The sequence below is a fragment of the Ixodes scapularis genome, unplaced genomic scaffold, assembly GCF_016920785.2.
Source record: "Ixodes scapularis isolate PalLabHiFi unplaced genomic scaffold, ASM1692078v2 PGA_scaffold3__209_contigs__length_174095766, whole genome shotgun sequence".
Classification (NCBI taxonomy): Eukaryota; Metazoa; Arthropoda; class Arachnida; order Ixodida; family Ixodidae; genus Ixodes; species Ixodes scapularis.
In genome coordinates, this window is record NW_024609868.1 from 121,757,873 (window position 1) to 121,778,534 (window position 20,662).

Here is a 20,662-nt window from a genome sequence, read left to right on the forward strand (position 1 = left end):
GGAGGGGCATACTGTCCCCTCAGCACCCTTCCTTCCTTCTGCTCAAGAGCTGCGCTCTAAATCGGCGTTACAGGAAGTTGTAAATGTCTTTCATTTTTTGTAATAGTTTAGCAGAAATTAGTTTCTAAAATATAAACACAAAAAAATAACATAAACAAGAAATTTTTAAAAGCTCAAGATTACAGTCCTTATTCGAGATTATAGGCTTTTGTTAACTCAAGATTATAGGCATCATTCAATGGGTTTATTCCATGGGTTAGAGTACCTTGTTCACAAAATTTAATAAATGTTATTACGCATGCCAAGGGAACGTGTCTCATTGGTCGCCTTGGACGTCTATTTGCAGGATCTACAGTGGCAGAAATGTACTGCTCTAGATTTTTTTTAACAATCTAGCAGAATAAAAAACTGTTAACTTTTTTTTCATTACCGCTTCTGGAATATTTTTGCCTATAGCCATTATTGCTTTTTGCTAAGAATTCCTCAAAAGGTATTGCAGCGTTCAGTGACCGAGAGGACTAGGGGTAATGAATGACCTTATAAAGGCACGAGAAAAATCCAGATGGTTGTGGGGCTGTGAAGTAACGGTATAACGACTTCGGTACCATATTATGCAAATAAATGTATTCCAGGATGGACACTTTTTAAGAACATAAATATAAATATTCAAATGGGGGTTGAGGATGAACGATGCCAATCTTTAAGCACCTTTGCAAGTTTTCGAACTCCCTGCGCATTGAAACGTACACATTTTCTGGTTTGTTGCACATGACAAGAGTAGCGCTCAACTGCTGTGGTATGTGTTGTGACGTGCCCCTTCGCAACACGTAATCAGACATTCATTCACGACACTCAAAAAGGAACCGTGCCTGCACTGGCGAATAAACGTCAGCGCGCACTGGAGGATGTGAAAAAGCGAATGATGTCCACCTGCGAACAACCATGATTTAGTAGTTTGAACACAACCTTCTGATAGTAAATTCCAATCTTCGGTGTTTCAAACAAAGTAGGAATTTTTAATCTGACATTTTTACAGTTTTACCACCTGATGATATTATTGTGATAAAAATAGAAAGACAGGGGAAACGAACCACGGTCCCAAAATAACGACGCCCACGCATTTGTTTGTATTTGTAATAAATAATGTTACAACAACGAAAAAAATATATCTATCTGCACGTACTACCAGCACTAAATCTTAGGAGGCTTGTTTACGTGATGTGATTGGGCATTTTCCAAATAGAAGATGCTGAACACGAAACTATCAATATATCTTGTTCCGTAGCGTGCCGGGAAGTTAGCTATGCCGTTCTGCAAACTTTGGATTACGCTATATTGGTGCCTTCATGTCAAAAAAGTAATGTTTCGTGCTTCTATCGGAGAAGCAGAGTCACAAAAAGGTACGAGACAATTTCGACAACAGCTAGGGTACATACCTCCAACATATTGATATTTTCTAGTAAGTTGTAGCAAAGACACTCATAACGTTTGTTTGTTTCTTTTCAGAGCGCAGCTCTTAGGGGACCGTTTCCGGCTTGAGAGGCGTCGCCGTTGGCGTCGGCGTAACCGCGAGGTCACGTGACCCCCCCCCCCCCCCCCCCCCCCGAGGTCACATGATTCCCTGAGGTCACGTGACCCCTTGAGGTCACGTGACCCCCCTGAGGCCACGTGACCCCCCTCCCCGGGGGAGGGGCGTCACATGACATCGAAGGAAGTCCCTCCGAGGTCACGTACCCCCCTGACGCCACACGACCCCCCCCCCCCTGAGGTCACGTGACCTCAAGGAGTCACCTATCCTTCAGTACGCTTCCATCCTCCTCCTTAAGAGCTGCGCTCTAATCCGGCGTTACACGGCTTTCATTTCTTAACCTATTTATTTGTTAATTTTCTGGTGTATGGGGGCATTTAAACTAAAACACGTAGCCTAACAAGCTGCCACAAATGTACCCTTCCACAAAGCAGGACTGTAATTATAGGCCAGAAAATGAGGCATCTTCATTAGATCACATTTCTTACCTGGAGGCCCGCCAAATCGGCAGCCGATTCGGGGTCCACAGCCGTGACGAAAACTCCGAGCCCGTATTCGAGGCCTCCGCGGATGGTCAACCCCAACTGGCCTCCTTTCTCAACATTCAGGCTTAGCTGTGAGTGGATAAAGAAAGATAATAAGGGTGGTTATAATAATAATACTAATTCCCTCATTTTTCCAACAAAAAGTAGAAAGGTGACGAGGAAAAAAAGCTGTAAAAACAGCTTGATGGCCCCTAGCCACCCCAAACGTGAGTTGACAAAAAACGCCGAGGTAGAAGAGCTTATTTTTTCCACTGCAGGAAAACAAAAACGAGACAGACTCTTAGCGATGCAATAATCTGCCCCAAGAATTTACTCCTCTGACTCTAAGAATTTCCGACTTTTAGCACTTTTTTTTATAGATAGTTTTCGAAAGCGTTTGCGCTATTGCCTACATTATTTCTAAGGATTTATTTGATTTCACTGCATTTTGATAGTGAGCCCAGTGGTGTCACTAGGGTCAGCGGCACTCCGGGCTTTGGCCCGCCGCGACCCTCCCAACCCTCCCCACCCTCCTGCTTTCGTGGCCCAACGCGACACCCCCCCCCCCCTCCCAACCCACCCCTTTTTCGGTGCCCAGCTGCACCCCTATAAGAGCTGCAACCGGGGCGGTCCACCCCCCTCACCCCCCCCCCCCCCCCCCCCTCTGGTGACGCCACTGGGTTTGTTTGATGTTTGTGGCTACGCTGAACATATCCGGGTACTTTTTGTATGTTCACGCATTCTATGAGACATGCATGCATACATTCAATGGCACATTCACGCAATGCATGACATATTGCTTGTTAGAATTTAAATAAGTCAACGCTTTTAACGACCCTGTGTAAATTTTAATTACTCGAAAAGAAGTCAATAGACCAATCTCACCAGCCAGTTTGACTACGCCACCGCTACCGGAATGCCTCGAGGGAACAGTCTTTCTACACGAGGAACAACCTCGCTAAAGCTCTGCGCGTGTAGGGCCCGAGATTGCTCGAGCCCTATCGGACACTGCCGTTTGCCTCTTGTGAACTAAAGCTATGGCGGCGTTACGCATGCGCCGATCACTTAATGAGACCGGTGTATGTCAAAAAGTAAGAAAACTATTAAAAATAGTAGCGTGGCTTGCAAAATGTGCGTGTTGTTTTTTGTTACGCAGTCATTAACTTAGGTAACGAGACAAAAAAAAAAAGATGACTAGGATAAAGTTAGAACAATACATAAAATGTGCACAGCTGGACTCGAGATGCGCGGGTGCACATTCAGAACCCTTAAGACTTGAAACCTTTTCAACAGGCACCTTTTTTATTGAAAGAGCGAGCATTTAGACCGAACTCGAGGGATGCCGAAACTAAACGGGAGACGAAATTTCGGTGTCAAATTAAAATCATAGCATGCCACTGTGCATTTTCAAGGCTTTCGCAACATGGACAGGGATGTCTTACGATATTATTTATTCCAGAATTATGTTTGTTTAGGAGTTTTATCGTAGTCCCTGTTAAATTCTCGTAATACCTCACAATTTAGTAAGGCATCCCATTTTACCTTTGTACCTAAAATGGGACTCGAAATTCCTTGAAAAAAAAAAAGGAAAATTCCCCGCATGCAACACTACTGCTCATTACAATATTTCGGTGTGTTTGCGCAACATAACTCCTCCTCTCATCTTGACAAAAATATTTTGGAAAACAGTTGATAGAGGTCGTTACAAGTGGTGCTATGCTTTTGCGCTCTTCCTACCCTATTCAAATTAGAACAGTTTGGCTGAAGGGTTTTGTCACTTCAGCAAGTATCTATACACACCCACGCGCGCAACGTTCCCGCACCGAGCAAAAGCGAGCAACTGTCTTTTGATATTTTGAATGAGACATTCGTTTCATAGCACCTTCATAAATAAAACTTCAAAACAATTTTCCGGAGCCTAGTTGGAAAGGTTTGTGAACCTCAAAATGCACTAGCCAATCTAAATGTGATATATTTACTCGCTATAAAGTTTGAAAGTGCAAAAAAGCATGAAATCGGAAGGGATCTAAAAGTTTAAACCATTACGAAGCAACGTAGCGTCCGGAGTGTGAAGATAGGTGGCCGGCCTACCGTAAACAAGTGGTTTTAGTTTTAGTTGACTTTGGTACATGGTCACTGTGACCAGAATTTCATATTGTACGATGTGTTTATAAAATGTTTTGTGTAAAAAATAAGGCTTCTGTAGAATATGTTTATTGATCCCAAGTCTTTTTCAAAAAACGCTTATTGATCATCGTAACCAGTGGGGAAATGTTTTGGTTGAAGGAAATGCAATGATGTCCTTTTGAGCGTTCCTTGTTCTGTAGTCCCAAATTCAAAATGCGTAATCGCGATCCATGCCAAGGCTTTTTAGATAACCATACAGTGTTGGAAACTTCAGAAGAAAGAATACGTTTTTGTATTACGTAAGAAAAGTATGCATGGCTGTGTTCAAATAAGATCCTTGAAGCAAGTTAGGACGTAATTATTTGTTTTTGCCTAACTTTTTATATATTACTCTGCAACATGCTTAAAAAATGCAACCAAAAAATTATTTTGCACAATACTTTATATTTGAAGAAATATATATTTTTTTTTAAGTGCCGAAGAACGGTATATTTGATTTTTGAAGTGTTTGCTTATGTCATGTTCGGTGACGCCTACTACGGAAACTACAAAAATAAGAAATTTAAAATAGTTTGACCTTATTATAGATCATGAAAACTATTCATTCGAATATGTACGCCAGGATAACAGAAAGCTGGTTTAGTATAGGCATTTTAACTTTCGAACTTGCGAGGAAGGTAGGAAACAAACTCGAGTCTCCATGCTTGTCATTCTCCAGTTTTTTTTCGCTCTTTACGGTGAAATAAAGATTGTTCTACTTTGAACAATCCTTGGTCGCTGATTGAAAATAGTGTTTTTGGATATGCTTCATGCAGAAGTCCGCTTTGGAGTTTAAAAAGATGCGTTTTTTTTGTTTTTTGTTTTTGTCGTTGAGATAGCTACAGGAGTTCCTTTTTGTGCGCCGGTGGTCGGTTGCGCGCTGAGTAAGACTAAGAGATAGAGCCAGAACACCTTTTATTTAAAGCGCACATCTCCCCAAATCCGGGGCTCCGAAATTACGAAGCCCCCTTGGCCAGCAGTCACGGCGCCAGCATACAGAACCTGTGCCAATACAGTGCAGTTACATGTGGCGGCCACACCCTCCGTTCAATATTCGGAACCAAATAGCGGTGGCTTCCATCCTTTTGACCAAATTGAACCCGCGAGTTTTTTCCGCCCAAGACAAGGCCTGCAGGGCTTTACCTTCGGCTTATCAGTACCAAGCTCTCTCATTTCTGTACCGTAATAGCCTTCCTCTCGCCAGCTATAGCTGATGAGCTTGCCGATATTTGGTCGAAGCCTTCCCCTGAGGACGCCCACGGCTATTTAGAGGGCGTTCTCCTTGAAGGGACAACGGCATCTAAACGCGCACAAATTCAACAGCTGCTCGCAGCCCATGAACTTGGAGATAGCCACCCGTCTCGATTCTTTACCAGATGCTACAGTTGCTGGGTCCTCAAACCTGCAGCTCATAACGTAACCGTAAGGAAGCTGTTTTTGTTTACTTATTTTCATTAAACGCATGTGTATGGTTCTGGCAGCTGCAGACAACACGACGCTATACCGCCGTACCAGCGCACCGCACCGCCGTGAACGCTTCGCCGTGCATCCCGGCTGCACGGGACACACCCCTGGGGAGGAGCCAAATCGAGGCTCGTGTAGAGTAGCTTTTTCTCATTTTTGCCGCCGTTAGCTTGTTGTTGAATAAGAAAAAAAAAAAAAAAGCCTTCCCGACAAGGCAGAGTTTGGCTCGGGCCCACTCGACCATCCTTCGCAACGCGCCTCACCAACAGTCTACACATCGCTGTGCACACACCGCACATACCTTCTTGACACTCAAATGTCCCGAAGAAGGATCCAAACGACTGGGCGTCATGCGGAATTTATCATGTGTCGGACGCGTGAACGCTCACTGCCTTATGGGAACCCCTCGCTGCACATTAGCGAATTTCCTGCAGTGCCTTGTCTGGCTTCCACCAACATTTACAGAAAGGTAGGCCTAATCAAAATATATTACCAGACTCCCGTAATATAGGCGGATGAACCGAAGACTGCCGTGATATCACAATTCCGTTCGCACTTTTCGAGGACGTGGACATACCGCGAAGTATAGGCATTAGCTGACAATGTTTCTCAACAATTACCGGGTTATGCCATCCCTCAAATCACACGTATGTTTGACGCAACTTTGGAAGAACACAAGACACAGCGAATTTCGCATGTGATTTGCAAGTACAGCACCATATTTGATCTCGCAAATCATTGGCCAGGCAACTGCGGTCACCCACAGAATGGACGCCTGTACAGAGACACCAGTCCACCACCGTCCCTACCGGGGTGCCACCAAGCGAACGCCCCTAAATTCAACAAAAAGTTGACAAGAAGCTGTCGAGAAATATTTCTCAACCATCATCGAGTTCCGGGTCCGCTCCCGTTATTTTTGTAAATGAAGGGCGGGTCTTGGCGCTTTTGTGTGGAGTGTCGCTGTTTAAACAAGATCACAAAGAACCACGTGTATCCTCTGCCACGGATACACGACACGTTCGGTTGCCTCCACGGACCTGATTATATGTTTTTTGCATTGACCTTCGCGTTAGCTGCTTTGCACATCGATATGAACGAAGCCAATCGTGGTAAAACTACCGTCGTCATACTTGACGGCTTCTTTGAATTCAAAATTATGCCGTTTGGGCTTTGCAATGCGGCCGCCACGCGCGAAAGGACGATGGACCGCCTCGTGAAGGATCTAAAGTAGGTTACTGGCTTGGGTTATCTGGACAATTAAATCATTTTCTCGAACCCATTTTTTAAACAACTCGAACGTGTGACTCAAGTCTTCGAAGATTTCTGACAACCGAGGTTACAACTAAATTGCTCAAAATAGCGGTTCGGCTGTTGAGAAAGTAAAGTTATCGGACGCATTGTCAACAAACGTGGTGTTCTATAAGACTCATACAAAATTAAGGCGGTCGAATATTTTTTTATCAATCCTCAAAATATGGTAAAAGATTTTGGCACTTTGCTGTTACTTCCGTCACTTAATTATGGACTTAACACACATTGAGCTTTAATTGATTTACTCCCTGAAGGAAAATCAAGTTTTGAAATAACCCCGTCACCATCAAGCTTCCTTTTCATGTCTGAAGACTACCTTGACTTTGAGTTCTATTCTCGTCAATTTGACCACTCTTCACCTACTGAAATCTGAGCCAACGCCACTTGTCACGGTATTAGATCACTTGGACAACATCAGCATGAAGGAGAAAGAATGACTGCTTACGCTTGCCGAATTCTCTCTCCAGCTGAGCAAATTACACCATTTCCGAAAGGTAATGCATTGTTTTATAATGTTCAGTGTTTTAGGCGTTAGCGAAAAAAGTAACCAATGGCGTAACTCGTGTCTTGCAAATAAAGGAAACACATTACCGACCTACGTTACCTCCAAAATAAAAGAAACGCGTCACCATTAACGATAAAAAGCAACGCGCGTTACTTTTCCGTTACTTTTGTAATGGACCATGATCATTGTTCCGTCGGGAGATTAAGCGTTGACCTCGGATGACTTCTACCTACCCTGCCTGCCATTGACTGCGACAGCGTTTTCCGAAGGTGAGACGAAGGGTGTAAGGGTTGTTTTTTTAAGTGGGAGAGGTTAAGTGTTGAAAAAAGAAACAAAAAATTGAATGTATGTGGGATGAGCAGAAGACTTTATATGGCACCAAAAACACACAAAAAATATTGAAGCGCATTTTTCTAAGCCTTGGGACTAAGTAATGAGTAGCGTAACTACGTTACCCGTTACTCGAAATAAGTGACGTAAGTTGTTTGTTATTGTTTCGAAAACGGAACGAGTGCTGTTACCACGTTACTAAAAAGTGTTACCGGTGACGCTGTTATTTGTAACGCGTTACCGCCTAAACTGGAAATGATCCATTTCGAAATTGAGGCCCTACCTTTTCCGACATCCTTTCACCATCATCAATGATTATCATGCCCTCTGTCGGCTATTGTCATTAAAATATCCTATCGGTCGCCGTGGACGCTGGTCGTTACGCCCTTCAAGAATAAGACTTCACCATCATAAGCAAATCAGGAAGAAATACCCCAAGACGCTGAGTGTTTATCTCGCTACCCGATGAGCCCTGACGATCATTACTGTTACTACACTGCACTACCCGTTCTTTTAATATCAGATCTCAATCTCACCCTGGGACAACGCCGTGACCCGCCCTTCAGGGTATTATCGAACGCCCGGCGACTGGCGTTGGACAACCGTCCTCTGAACTAGTTTTGGCATACGCGACGACGTGATATACCGGTAAAATTTAAAACCAGATGGATTACCGGGGTTTGTGGTAAGTTCTAAACTTTTGTAAGCACCTGCTCTTCGCGAACTACACGACACCCAATAATCAGGTCGCCGGGGTCTGGTTCGTACTTAGCAGAATTTTAAAGAACGTTACTATTCGCCAGACATTACCGAACTGTCAAGAGGTACTTTTTTATGTGATAGTTGTCAACGTCGAAGATAAATATAACACAAATACGTCCACTGGGACTCTTCTAGCCACTGCATCCTACGACCAGCCCGTTTCAGCGACTCAGGGTTAACTTTCTAGTAGCATTCCCTTTGTCCAGCCCTGACAACCGTTGGACCGCCTTGCGAGTTTCTTTTGGAAACTGTGATATTAAAGCATGGAGCCTCTCAAAAACTTTTAAGGTTTCGGACTTTGGTGCTTGCCCCCCGTGGTGTTTGATGTAGCGAACTGCTGTTCAGTTTGCCATTACGTTACCACCGCCTACCACCCAAAAACGGATTGCCTCACTGAACGGCTGAACAGGAATCTAACTGACATGCTGCCCATGCACGTGTCGTCAGATCACGAAAATTGGGATGCTACACTTCCATACATTACTTTCACATACAACTCATCCCACCTCACTACTTGCTCCACGTCTTTATATCTCCTCTTCGAGCGTGAACCTTCGTTAATGCTCGATTTCCTCCTACTTCAACCAGAGGCTTTCCTCACTGCATTTTCAGCCGACGCCATAAGTCGAGCTGAAGAAACCCGTGGATAGATCGATCTCACCATCTACTAGTTTCGTTGCGCCACCGCTGCCAGCATGCATCGTGGGAACTGCAGTTTTTCTTTAAGTGGGACAACCCCATTGCCTGTCTGCACGAGCAGTGCCTGATATGACGCGAGCCTACTTGTGCACTGGCATTTGCCTTCTGTGAACTACAGTTATGGCAGCGTCACGTATGCATGAAGCACTTTGTAAAATGGCTCTTTGGACCTTTTACTAAATAAGCCAAGATCCAAGTAGCACGCTGCGAATGTTGTTACATGCGCTGCAAGTGCTGGCGTCTCCAGCAGTCAGTTCTGAAGCAAAAGCCTAAAACAAATAGTAACTTACGCGCTTTTTTGTCAACGCTTTATTGTGGTTATTTTCTTTAAAGGGCAACTCCACTCAATTTTGAAAATTTGGAGTTAGTGGATGATGTTATCTTGCAAAGCACTCATAAACGACCCTGCATACTCTTTTCCCCGAAAAGTAAATTAATTTCCGAGTAATCTTGAAAGAAGCAAAATCGCAAAACGAAACCGAAACTTCGGCAAGGATGGGCAACACTATCGTCAGCGTCTACGGTCGACGTCGAGAGCATGCACACACCACGTGGGATAGAAAGGGTCACGTGGCCTTCCGCACGGACAGGCGCTGCACACACGTCGTCTGCATCGCATCGGCTGCACAGGACGGCTCCCGCTTCATTTCCGTTGTGAACCGTAACACACAACGAGGTAAGTTCTTGCCAAGGTATAGTTTGTACGCAATTGTAGTAGATGCAAGCTGGGCCTGTAGCCGCCGTCATACTTTATGCGGGGAAGCCAGTGCAATCACAAGCTTGTCAACGCTACGTTCTCGTGCACGCTGCACGCGCTTGCACGCTGGGAGAGCTGTATTTCTAACCTGAACGGGTCTGAGTAAGGACTGTTGCAACGTAGTCAGCATGTGTGGCTTTTGTTCGTTGTTCTAATAACTTGTGTGGTGCGACCGTTCGTTGTTCTAAATTCCGATTACGTAGTTCTAATAGCCCCCGTGTATATGAACCCATGCAACTCTCCGATAGAAACGACTGCGTTGTTGCGTATGAGCGACTGCCAGTCTGTCAGGAGACAGTGAACGTACGCATCGTGCATCGTGTTAACATTGCCCCGCGAAAAAGATACATCTCAAAAGCCCGCGATCGCGTAGTGAAAACGTGTTTTGGTTGCATGAGCAATCGCTCAACACTTGTCTATGCCAAAGCGATGTGCTAGAGTAATATTTGATTGCATATGTTGCCGACGTAAAATCGCGTTAGCCACTCAATTTCCTGGCTGTCGAGATCTGAACATGATGGCGCCACCGCTGAGCAGTCTGCTGTCGGGGAAGCTGTGCCGCGTGCGAAGATCGACGGCACGGCGTCCGGCTTCAGCTTCGCGTATTTCGTCGAGAAGCCACAGTCAGCTAACACGCGCATATTTCGCTCGTAACATTCGGGCAAGAACTGATCGGAACAGATCAATATCCTGGCAGTTGGCGACAAGGACGTCCGTCCAAAGTTTCCGCCGTTCAATGTCGCCAGGAAACCTGTGGAAGAGAGGGCTCCTGGGCTGTTTAGCTGGTAGTTCGGGCAGCCAGCGACACAACGACGTGAGCCTCTGCCTTTGCGCTTTCTGCCAGCCATTACGAAGGCACACCAGGAACAAATCTACGCGCCTCTTGCCCAAATAAAACACGAAACAACGAAAGATGAAGACGGCACAACCAGCACAACGGCAAAGACGCAACCGGAGCCTCCGCGTTCGCTCGCAGATCACGTGGACACCGCCTCCGAGGTAGAGTAGGTGGAGTCACAATAGTTGGTTGAGTCAGAGGGCAGAGTAACCGCCGGAGGCGGCGAGCGTGGCGCCGCCTGTGGGATCTGTACCTCGAAACGAAAAACCGAAGAAAACACCTGCGCATGCTATAGACGTCACTGACGGTGGAAGCGGCGGAAGCAGATCGGCGGAAGTGCAGTGTTGGCTGCGCCGCACGTTCCCGCTATAGTTAACCGATATTGTTACTTTCGCGCTTGTACAACTTTTTTAGACGGAATTCAATTCCAATATTTGACTCGTAGCCTTTCTAGATTATACTGAATAGAATTACATTGTTTTCTCAGTAGCAAAAATTGAGCGGAGTTGCCCTTTAAACTATTTTTCCGGAAAAGGCGAGCGCGTGCGGTGCGTATTAATTCATTCCAAGCATTCTCTTTGTTGCTTGGGTAATTAAGCAATAGGTTGATTAGCTCACCTGCGCACGCTTGACTCTAAAGAACGCCAGTGGGCCCACTACAATCGCTCACATCAGCATGTTGCTTTCTCTCCTGGTGACCTATGTGTGATCCGGGCAACGCAACGCAGCGTCGGGCTTGCCGACAAGCCTCTGCATAGCTATATACACCGCAGTCATCACAAATCTAGGGGCATGGCATATGTGATATATTCCTTGAACGAAAAGACTAAGAGGCGCTGGAAACCACTAGACACACTGAAGGTGTTTCGTCTGAAACGATACATTTCCTATCTACCTGATAACCTACGACGAGACGCCGCTTTCTTCCCGCCTGCGTGGTGATACTCCTTATATAAAAAGGATGAAAGATATGGGTGTCGATCTCTAAGCTCGGTGCTACAACTTCGAAAAATTTTCAGCCCCCCCATAGCTATTCGTCTACAAATAAACCATCTTTTCATCGTAACAAAAATATTTATCGCCCGTTTCACCCAATCTGTTATATGTTTTAGTATATTATAAACAAATTTTCATAGCATAACTTAAATTTTTACTTGGCATGGATATCCTAAATAATTCTCTTTATGGTTTATAAAAAAAAGGGCTAGTACGAAACATACCGTATTCTTTTAATTCATTTTCTGTTGCTACTGAATATTTATGGACAGCAACGCCGATTGAAACGACTCTCAGACATTCTTGAGGGTGTCTGAGGCTCTGCCAAACATTCCTGGTGATCTGTGATAAAATATAAAAAAAAAACTATCCGATGGTGGCTGGTGAACAATCAAAGGTCCGTTGTGGAGACTGACGAACCGCGGTACATTTCTCATGGAGCCCACAGGGAGTGCAAAAAGTTCGATGGTGTCGGGAGGACATCCTGCGGAGCTTGATGGAAACTGACGACCTTCGTTACGTTCGAGCGGCAGCCGAGAGATGGCGCCATAGCTCTCGCATCGTCGCGAATGCAAGGATGGCATTTGTTTTGAAGGTTAGTAGCGGTTTTTGGCAAGACTAAGAATTTGATCTCCACTAACAGAATACTCGATCTGTGATGAGTCGCTTTCATTCATTCATTCATTCATTCATTCATTCATTTGTTTATTTTGTATGCTCATGAACAGCTTGACGCCTTGGTAATGATGCACAACAAAATGTGCACAGGTTAGTTACAAAAGTCTTAAAAGCTACGAAATTTGGGTTGAAAACATCAATATCTGCTCCCCTGAGGGTATTGTAGAAGTATTGAATACGGGTCATGGGACTAGTTGGGATGATGTGATTAACATGGAAAGTTGGAGAAACCCGCAAAACTCGACTCGGAACGTGAATATTAATAGCAGATGGGCAATCAATTAATCCATGAATACAATCCACGAATTTATACAAGAAAACAAGATCGCGCTCACGCCGTCTGGAACTCAAAGTAGGGAATTTGCATCGTTCCAAGAGTCTCGCATAAGAGTAATAAACAGTACGACCAATGAAACGATCGTAAACAATTCGAAAAAAACGCTTTTGAACATTTTCAATAATCTCTTGGCTCGTAGAACTAATATAATTCCAGACTACAGAGGAAAACTCCAACTTGGTCCGGATTAACGAGAAATATAACCGAAAAATACAGGTTGATGTGGAGAACTCACGCGTGATTCTAGAAATTACTCCCAGCTTACGCAAAGAGCCATTTATAAGGTTGTTAACATGTACAGTAAAGTATAACGAAGAGTCTATGTATACACCAAGATCACGCGTGCACTCGACTCTTCGCAGAGGATCATTGCCTTTGAAAATCCTTGCAGCGTGCTTCGAAAGTGAAGGAGGAATCGAATTAAAATTTTTGATTTGTTTTTCTAGTTATATAGTTCTGTTCTAAATTGTTTCTCATTTTGTCGATGAGAGGCTCATTTGAACACCAGTTATGACATGTGCTTGCGGTTCAAAGTATGCTAAATGTGCCTGAAATTTGTTCTAGCTTTTCAGAAACTTATTTCATAAGAAACACGGAGTGTTTACTAAATAACAGATAACAGCAAGAAGTCAAAAGCTGCAGCTTTCGTCAAAAAAAAACAAAAAAACACAAGAACACGGTTTCGCAAGTTCTATGGGTAGTGAGGCTTTAGCGCACCTTTTCCTAAAACATTCTACTATCGTATACAGAAGCAGATGCAGCTATGCCAAGTAACAGGCGACGTAATATTTTAGAGTTGCTTTGCCCCGAGAGTAGCATGTATAACATATACAGATTTTAGTCGGGGTTGGCGGATCACCCAGTCCTAAACAAAATATAAAATGTTATTTTTTTTAGATTTTCACAGACATTTTGAGCCTTGCAAATGCTTTGGAAATTTTATGGAAAAAACAATAAATCCTAATTAAAGTATCGAGCTGTGTTTGTACTGAAATTTGTGTCTTGCCAAACCTTATATGCAACTGACCATTTGACCATCAAGCCGTGAGACCACCAGACCATCATACTATCAAAGGTAACCATCAAACCATCAAATTATAAGGTAACCAGATGTTCTAAAACGATAAACCATTAGCCTGATATACATTTAGGTGTTTTGTTTCTCTCCTGGTAGGCTTTTTAATGAGGTGACATCTAGAACTGGTCTTTGTTTTACCAGGAGAAACTGCTAAAGTAAAATATTGAAAAGAAATCAGTGGGGTACATGAAAGGACGCATGATGCCGAACAAAGAAAGCGAACCAAAATTACTAGAAAGAATGGGAAGGCCGCTTTCTTGATTTTTCGGCCTGCGACTCCCATCACGACACCCACGACAGCTTCCTTCACCTTGTGTACTGGGGCCTCGCAGTTGGCAGGTGGCGAAGTGGGCCTTCCGTCGCAGGTAGTCCAGGTATAACCTGTTGTCCAGCAGGGGGACACTACGCTCAGCCGAAGGGTGCGGTGGGATTCCAACATCTGTGCATGGCAAAAGAAAGTTATATATATACACGGTGTTTCACGAAAGCTGAACAAATTCAATTTTGCGACAACTACGCGTCGCAACAAAAAATAGCTTCTGTCGTTTTGGTCCTGTGCGACGGGCCTATTGAGGAAAATTATTAAAGTTTGGGATAAATAGATTGTTAATTATTTTTCCGTAATAAACTTTTTTAATATTGTGTTGAAGGGAAACACTAAATCAACAAATATCAGAACGATAGAAGGCACGCGCAGCAATTTGCGGCTTTCTGAAAGACTGCACATATTCGACGGGTTTTTAAGTGTCCGTTGGCAATCGGAGCGCATCTCGGCGCCGACGGCCCCGCGCCCCGTGGAGAAATAGTGCAACCAGCCTCTACTGCGTTGTGCGAGGAGAGCGCAGCAGAGGTTTGTTGCACTATTCCTCCTTTAATTCACCAACGTTTCAAGCGGGTACCACTTTTCTTCAGGATTGGATGGTGTGTAAAATGTCCTCTTCTTTTTGTCGACATTGAAATGAAAGAGGAGGAGTTGCTACAAACAGTATTAAAAATATCCAGAAAACGAGCAACGAAATGATCAGTAAATAATTGAAAACAGTTATTATAAACAATAATAATTAGAATCATTAAAAATAAATAATTTGATTTGCAGTATGTGTCACTCTCTTTGTCACAGTTAATAAGCAAAATCACGCCCGAGCAAACGGAGTGCACGCAGAAGTTTCAATGAGGATGTCTGCGGGATCAACGCTGCTTCGAGAGCGGAGATCTAGACAGCGCAAGAGGGCTGTGGCGGTTCGTTGTGAAGTATTTATATTATATTTTAATTATGCTTTTGCGCCAAGAAATTCAACGCAGCGAAAGGATTTCCGCGGGACGCACGCTCACGAGGACGTTAACGAGAAGGGTGGAATGAGTTCCACGATGGGAAATACCTTTTGGCGCAACAATGTAATAGACGCTTCCGTCTAGTACAGTCCGTGCAGAACCAAAACAATTTTGTGGCTTCGGTCCTACATAGACCGTGGCAGCCAAGTGAGCACGCTTGGACTTGAGTTGATACTACAAGCAACCGAAGTGAATTTGTGAATGAAGATAGCCTCCTTCAATTCCCTATCGTAACCAGAGATAAACCCAGATTCAAGAACGATGATATATATTTTGTTAATGCTATGATCTTAAAGATTCGTATGTTTTGAGAACGGGAGCGCGGGTATGAACTTGACATTAAGCTTGTTATTATTAAAAAGCAACCGAAATAAAGTACGTTGAACCTCGATTTAACGAAACCCGCTTTTACGAATTTCCCCATTTAACGAAAAATTTGGGATTCAACGCGCAGCCTATGCGCGAGGTCTCCCTCGCCCCTAGGCTACGTTAGGCGTATCAAAGTAGAGGTTTCCAGTGATTTTGAAAACAAAGTCAGAGTTCGCGCTAGTGAGAAGATTTTAATTTCTACATACTTGCAAATCTCACATCTGGACGTCTGGGAATATCCACAACCAGAAATGTCTGAACCCTTGTTTTTGAGTGCCCCTACATGTCCTTCAGGTTTCTATCTCGTCAATACACCACGCGTGGTGATTATGCAATATGTACCTGGTGGTTACATTCAGTCCTTTTTCCAAATCTAAATAAAATCTTCAGGAAATATCACAGTATTTTGCAGTAAAGCGATAAACTGCCACCCTTTTCCTGTATCACCACGCGCCTCGACTCGAGGTGATATGCCCCAACACACGGTGCATCCACCGGACACCATAGGCCGCCGGTAACGGCCAGGCAGCACCAGCAGGGTGAGAACGCACGGTTATACCCTGTCTCGTGGTAACTTGGCAAACGGCGAACGATAAGCCCCACATTGCGTGCCGAAGGCTTCGAAATGCGCGGCGTATACGAGCGCAACGCACACATATTGGAGCATGACGCAGCGAAAAGCCTGATATTTCTTCGGAGTTGAGGCGCGCTCCGGCGACACGCAGTCACGTTCCGATTGGCCCGCCAGGGCATTAGCTTCCGCTCTACTGGCACGTTACGCGATCACGGCTTCCTTATATTCCCAGTATTTCTTGCTTCAGTCGCTAGATGGCGCCAAACCAAACAGCAATGCAGGTTGCCTATTCTGGAAGGCTTACCTCTCGAACACTTCACCGGGTTCAGCCGGCGGCACAAAGCACCCTCAGACCGACCCAGCAAGCTACTCACTCAGCAACACTGGGCCATTATCAACCGCAACGTCGTCCTCTCACCCTCGCCCGCAAGTCTCATTTCAACCGTCGTCAGCGTTGCTCTGTCATCTGTACACTACACCACACTCCAAGAAATGCCTGCACGTCTACTTACCCGCAAAACACCCAAAGAGCCAATCTCTGCGATCTGCGAAATCAGCTCAGCGATTGTTGAGGCGGAACATCCGTTTAGACCGAAAAATTACGTTTGCGCTGTGGCATTACGCGTGCTTCACGCAGTCGCAAAATCATATAGCAAGGCAAAATTATCACGTAATTAAGCTCATTCACTCAGAAGGCGAGCGCGAAGGGTGATCAGGTGCAACATACTCTGGGAGCCACTCATTCCACGGTGTCAATGGACAAAGACTGCCAATTCTGTCGGCGTATCTCCCGAGCGAGTCTCGCAGCACCAACCTGAAAAGCCGAAGCCAGGTCGACGCCACGGAAGGACACGTGGTTGGCCGCCAGTATTCGGTCTCCGGGGCGCAGTCCCGCCAGGAAAGCCGAGGAGGCAGTGTCCACGTGGGACACGAAGAACCCTTGCCCTTCGTCCACGTGCAGGTCGAAGCCCAGCCGAGATGGGCTCCTGTGCTGGCCCGACGGCGACCGTTTGAACGTGATCGTCCGCACAGCAGAAGCTTCGTAGTTCCATGCCATTGGAGACCAGAGGGGATCCTGAAGGTGTGCCGCACAGAACATCTGTGTCTTCACTCTACTTCGACTCGCAAGACCTACCGAATATAACACCAAAGCGTGTGGCCAAATCTTGTGAATACTATAGAGTTCCGTATTTTTGGTAACGAAGCCTAAACGTTGCCTACAATGCCGCGGAGATATGCTATAGCGCTACTAAACTTCACGTCTCCGGATTTGAGGCCTCCACCGCGGTTGAAATAATTGCTTGTTTAAATGCCGGTAGCTCTGTTAGTAGCTGAACCCAGCACACTATAGCCGGGGGGGCAAGGGGGGCGCTTGCCCCCCCCCCCCCCTCAGTTCTCAGAGTGGGGGGCAAGGCATGTATTTTGACCTCCCTGAATAAGGCGCCACTGGGCACGGCAAGCACTACCCGTCGGCGCCACAGGGATACAAAGGGCACCACCCCGGCCCTGGGGGGGGGGGGGGGGGTTCTGGTTTGCCCCCCCCCCCCCAACTCAAAAACAAGTTGGTACGCCACTGACTATAGCTACCAAATAAGCTACGCTTATAATAACGGCTGTCCATACAACAACCTGCCTTCCTGGCGCAGCCATCTTTTTGCTTAGTGCAAAAAAAAAAAAACGACTTCCTCAGTTTTTTATTCGGTGTCAGAAAGCTCTGGCGATATTGTTTTTCTTCTCTCGAGCCGTTTTAAGATTTACAAATGGCGGAAACGCGTTTCTCGCGATTTCAAATAAAGCTTTGTGTCTCTAGAAACAATGACGTTAGGCACCAAAGTTGACCCATCCTGGTGATATCCCACACCGCCTGTTGATGGCTACAACATTTCAGAGGGGAACGAGATTGGCTTAAAAGGCCGAGGGGAGCAACCATACTTTGGGTTTTTAGCCTTTAGGCTAGATGGCGCAAGGGTGCAGCTTTGGCATCTGCCCATCCAGTGGCTGAAGTGTCGTTACTTTGGGGCGTCGTTTGCTTGGCGACTCATAGGCTGCACTAGTCGGCGACAAATCGCCTGGCAGCTTGGTTTGGTCACGAGTCAGAAGGGCGGTTAACGAACGAGTTCCCATGAAGCAATTTGTCTAGTGTGATTACTCGTTTTGCTGGTAGGCGAAAATCCGAAGGCGCCTTTTTGTTTGCTAATGTTTTGTTGTTGTTTTTGCTGCAAAGGTGAACACACTGAAACAAAAACGATTTACTTTTGTAGGTTTTATGATGATTCTGAGTTTAACAAGGCCACAATACTGCCGCGAGGTAACGCGAAGAGACGATAAAAATTTACTGAAAAAAAATGTTTAATCGGCGAGCTTGTGCCGTGAAAAAAAAAAGAACGAGCGCCGATACAGCAGAAAATCGGGCGCCGATTCGGCGACGTTACAGGAAGCGAGAGCGAGACTGACTCGACAAGGTCATGGGTAACTCCTTGTCTAGTGTGCGTCGGCATAACGAAAATTCGGCCCAGAAAGTTCGAGCATCAAGCGTTCAGAGTGAGAATGAGCAGTCACTTTTGAGAACAAGGAAGCAGGAGAGTAAGAATAAAAGCGAATCTTCTAGAAGTTCGGCCCTGCCATAGTATATTGCGTGCGGCAATATACTATGGCAATAAATGAAATATCGCAATGCAATACCTTAAAAGTTGTTAGTCTAGTAAAAAGCCTTACATTTTCGCGCCCCTTCGTAGGAACGTCGCACGAACAACCACAAGCATTCACCGTCGTAGCAGCATGTTGGGAATGGTTCCTCAAGAAGTTAATAAAGATAGTTGGAAAACCCTAACATGCAGCTTAAAATTATATAAATATTGCTCAACCACGTTCAGCTGGTAATCAGTAAGCATTAATATCTAAACTACAAATACATGGTTGCATGTCTCTGCAAAACACGCCAGCAGCTATTTGCTGTAAAAAGGTAAAACAGCAAATTGCAAAAGTGAAAAAGTGCAAACAATATGGGTTGTGAGTAGAGCGTTTCAATTGCTTAGTTTTTCCTGCGCATATTGTATTTTTTTACTCGGCCACTAATTAAGCTTGGTGTACGAGCCCTTTTATAAACGAACGTTATCACTCTATAAAAAAATGAATAAGGTCGCGAGTTTACAATTGGCGATGGAGTCTTTTCACTTGCAAATGAATGATTGTTGAAACTCGCTTACCGCGGCCTGAGGTACTTGTCCCGGTATGCTTTCTTTTTTTTGTTTCACACGTGGATACCAGTATGTGTACGGAAGCTAAACTAACGACCCTTGAAAAGGAAGCTTGGGTTGTTGATTGCTTCCTTCGTGATATAGCAGACGCTCACAATTTAACCTTCTGTACGATCACTTCGCCAGCGGGACTGAAATCATAACAAAATAAGGGAAGGCGGACCGCCTTTCCTTATTTTGTTAGCTGATGACGTGTGCACGCTTTTTCTATACACGTTGGCCTTCTTCGCCTGCTCTTTGGCTGACAAATCGTCAGCTAACGAGTTTTTATCTCGCTTTGTGAGAGCCAGCTTAGATTTCGCTCTTGCTCTCACGGATACCCATATTAGACCTTCAGAAAAATTCACCAACACCTTCTACCTAGGTCGTAGAGCTGGTATGGTGCCTGGAACGCGTTATCAGGGAGGTGTGTTTAGCGTCCTATCCCTCTCGTACATCGAAAGTAATCGCGAAGTGCGAACAAGTGACGCCACAGAAGCCGATGTCGCGATCCTGGTGGTTGGTCGCAGAATTTCTGACAAAATGAACGAGTCCACGCGAAAGTCGCTGTCGTCGCAGCGTCCCAACTTCTGACTGCCAAGCTTCCGTAAACTGTCCAACTAGAGATTCACCTGCAGCGGAACGGGCGTCTTCCACATCCACCTCCGTTGCTGTCACACCGCCAGGATCGCGACCTGCGACCGCATGACACTTGCATGACGTCATCGGGCGGAAATCGAAGGACAAGTTTTTTTGGAGACGCCGTAAATACGCCACTCGGAGAGGCGTTCCAGGCGCCATAGTGGAGGACTTTTCACGTGACTTACTGTAAGCCAGCGCGAGGCAGAAATCGGACACGATTGCTGCGTCGGCATTTGGATCACTCGTGTTCTCACTCGTTGAGCACGAGCCGCAGCAGAACACGGCACTCGTGTTCAATTCCTTCCCGGCCTTCGGCAGGTGACGTGGAGGGCCCAGCACCATGGCCTTGGTATGTATAAGGTGTCGATAAATCGTGACTGAGTATTATCCATCCGGACTCGCTCTTCGCGAAAATGCCAGAACGTTTTGGTATCGCATGCCAGAACAACCCGAACTCCAGAAAAAAAGTGGAGCCGAGTAGGTATTTTTAATATAATCTAGCTATTACCTGTTTTAACAATAGCTACAAAACTATA

General features: G+C 45.3%; 1 protein-coding gene across 1 annotated transcript in view; it reads right to left on the minus strand.

Moving 5' to 3' along the window:
• LOC8041072 (whirlin) overlaps window positions 1-17,347 on the minus strand; it is a 32,585-nt gene extending 15,238 nt beyond the window's left edge. Inside the window, exons 1-3 of the mRNA XM_042292866.1 lie at window positions 17,063-17,347; window positions 14,284-14,412; window positions 2,017-2,142 (exon numbers count right to left, since the gene is read on the minus strand). Of these exons, the coding sequence (XP_042148800.1) occupies window positions 2,017-2,142; window positions 14,284-14,412; window positions 17,063-17,347 (540 nt within the window). The remainder of the gene's footprint in view (window positions 1-2,016; window positions 2,143-14,283; window positions 14,413-17,062) is intronic.
• Between the last annotated feature and the right edge of the window lie 3,315 nt (window positions 17,348-20,662).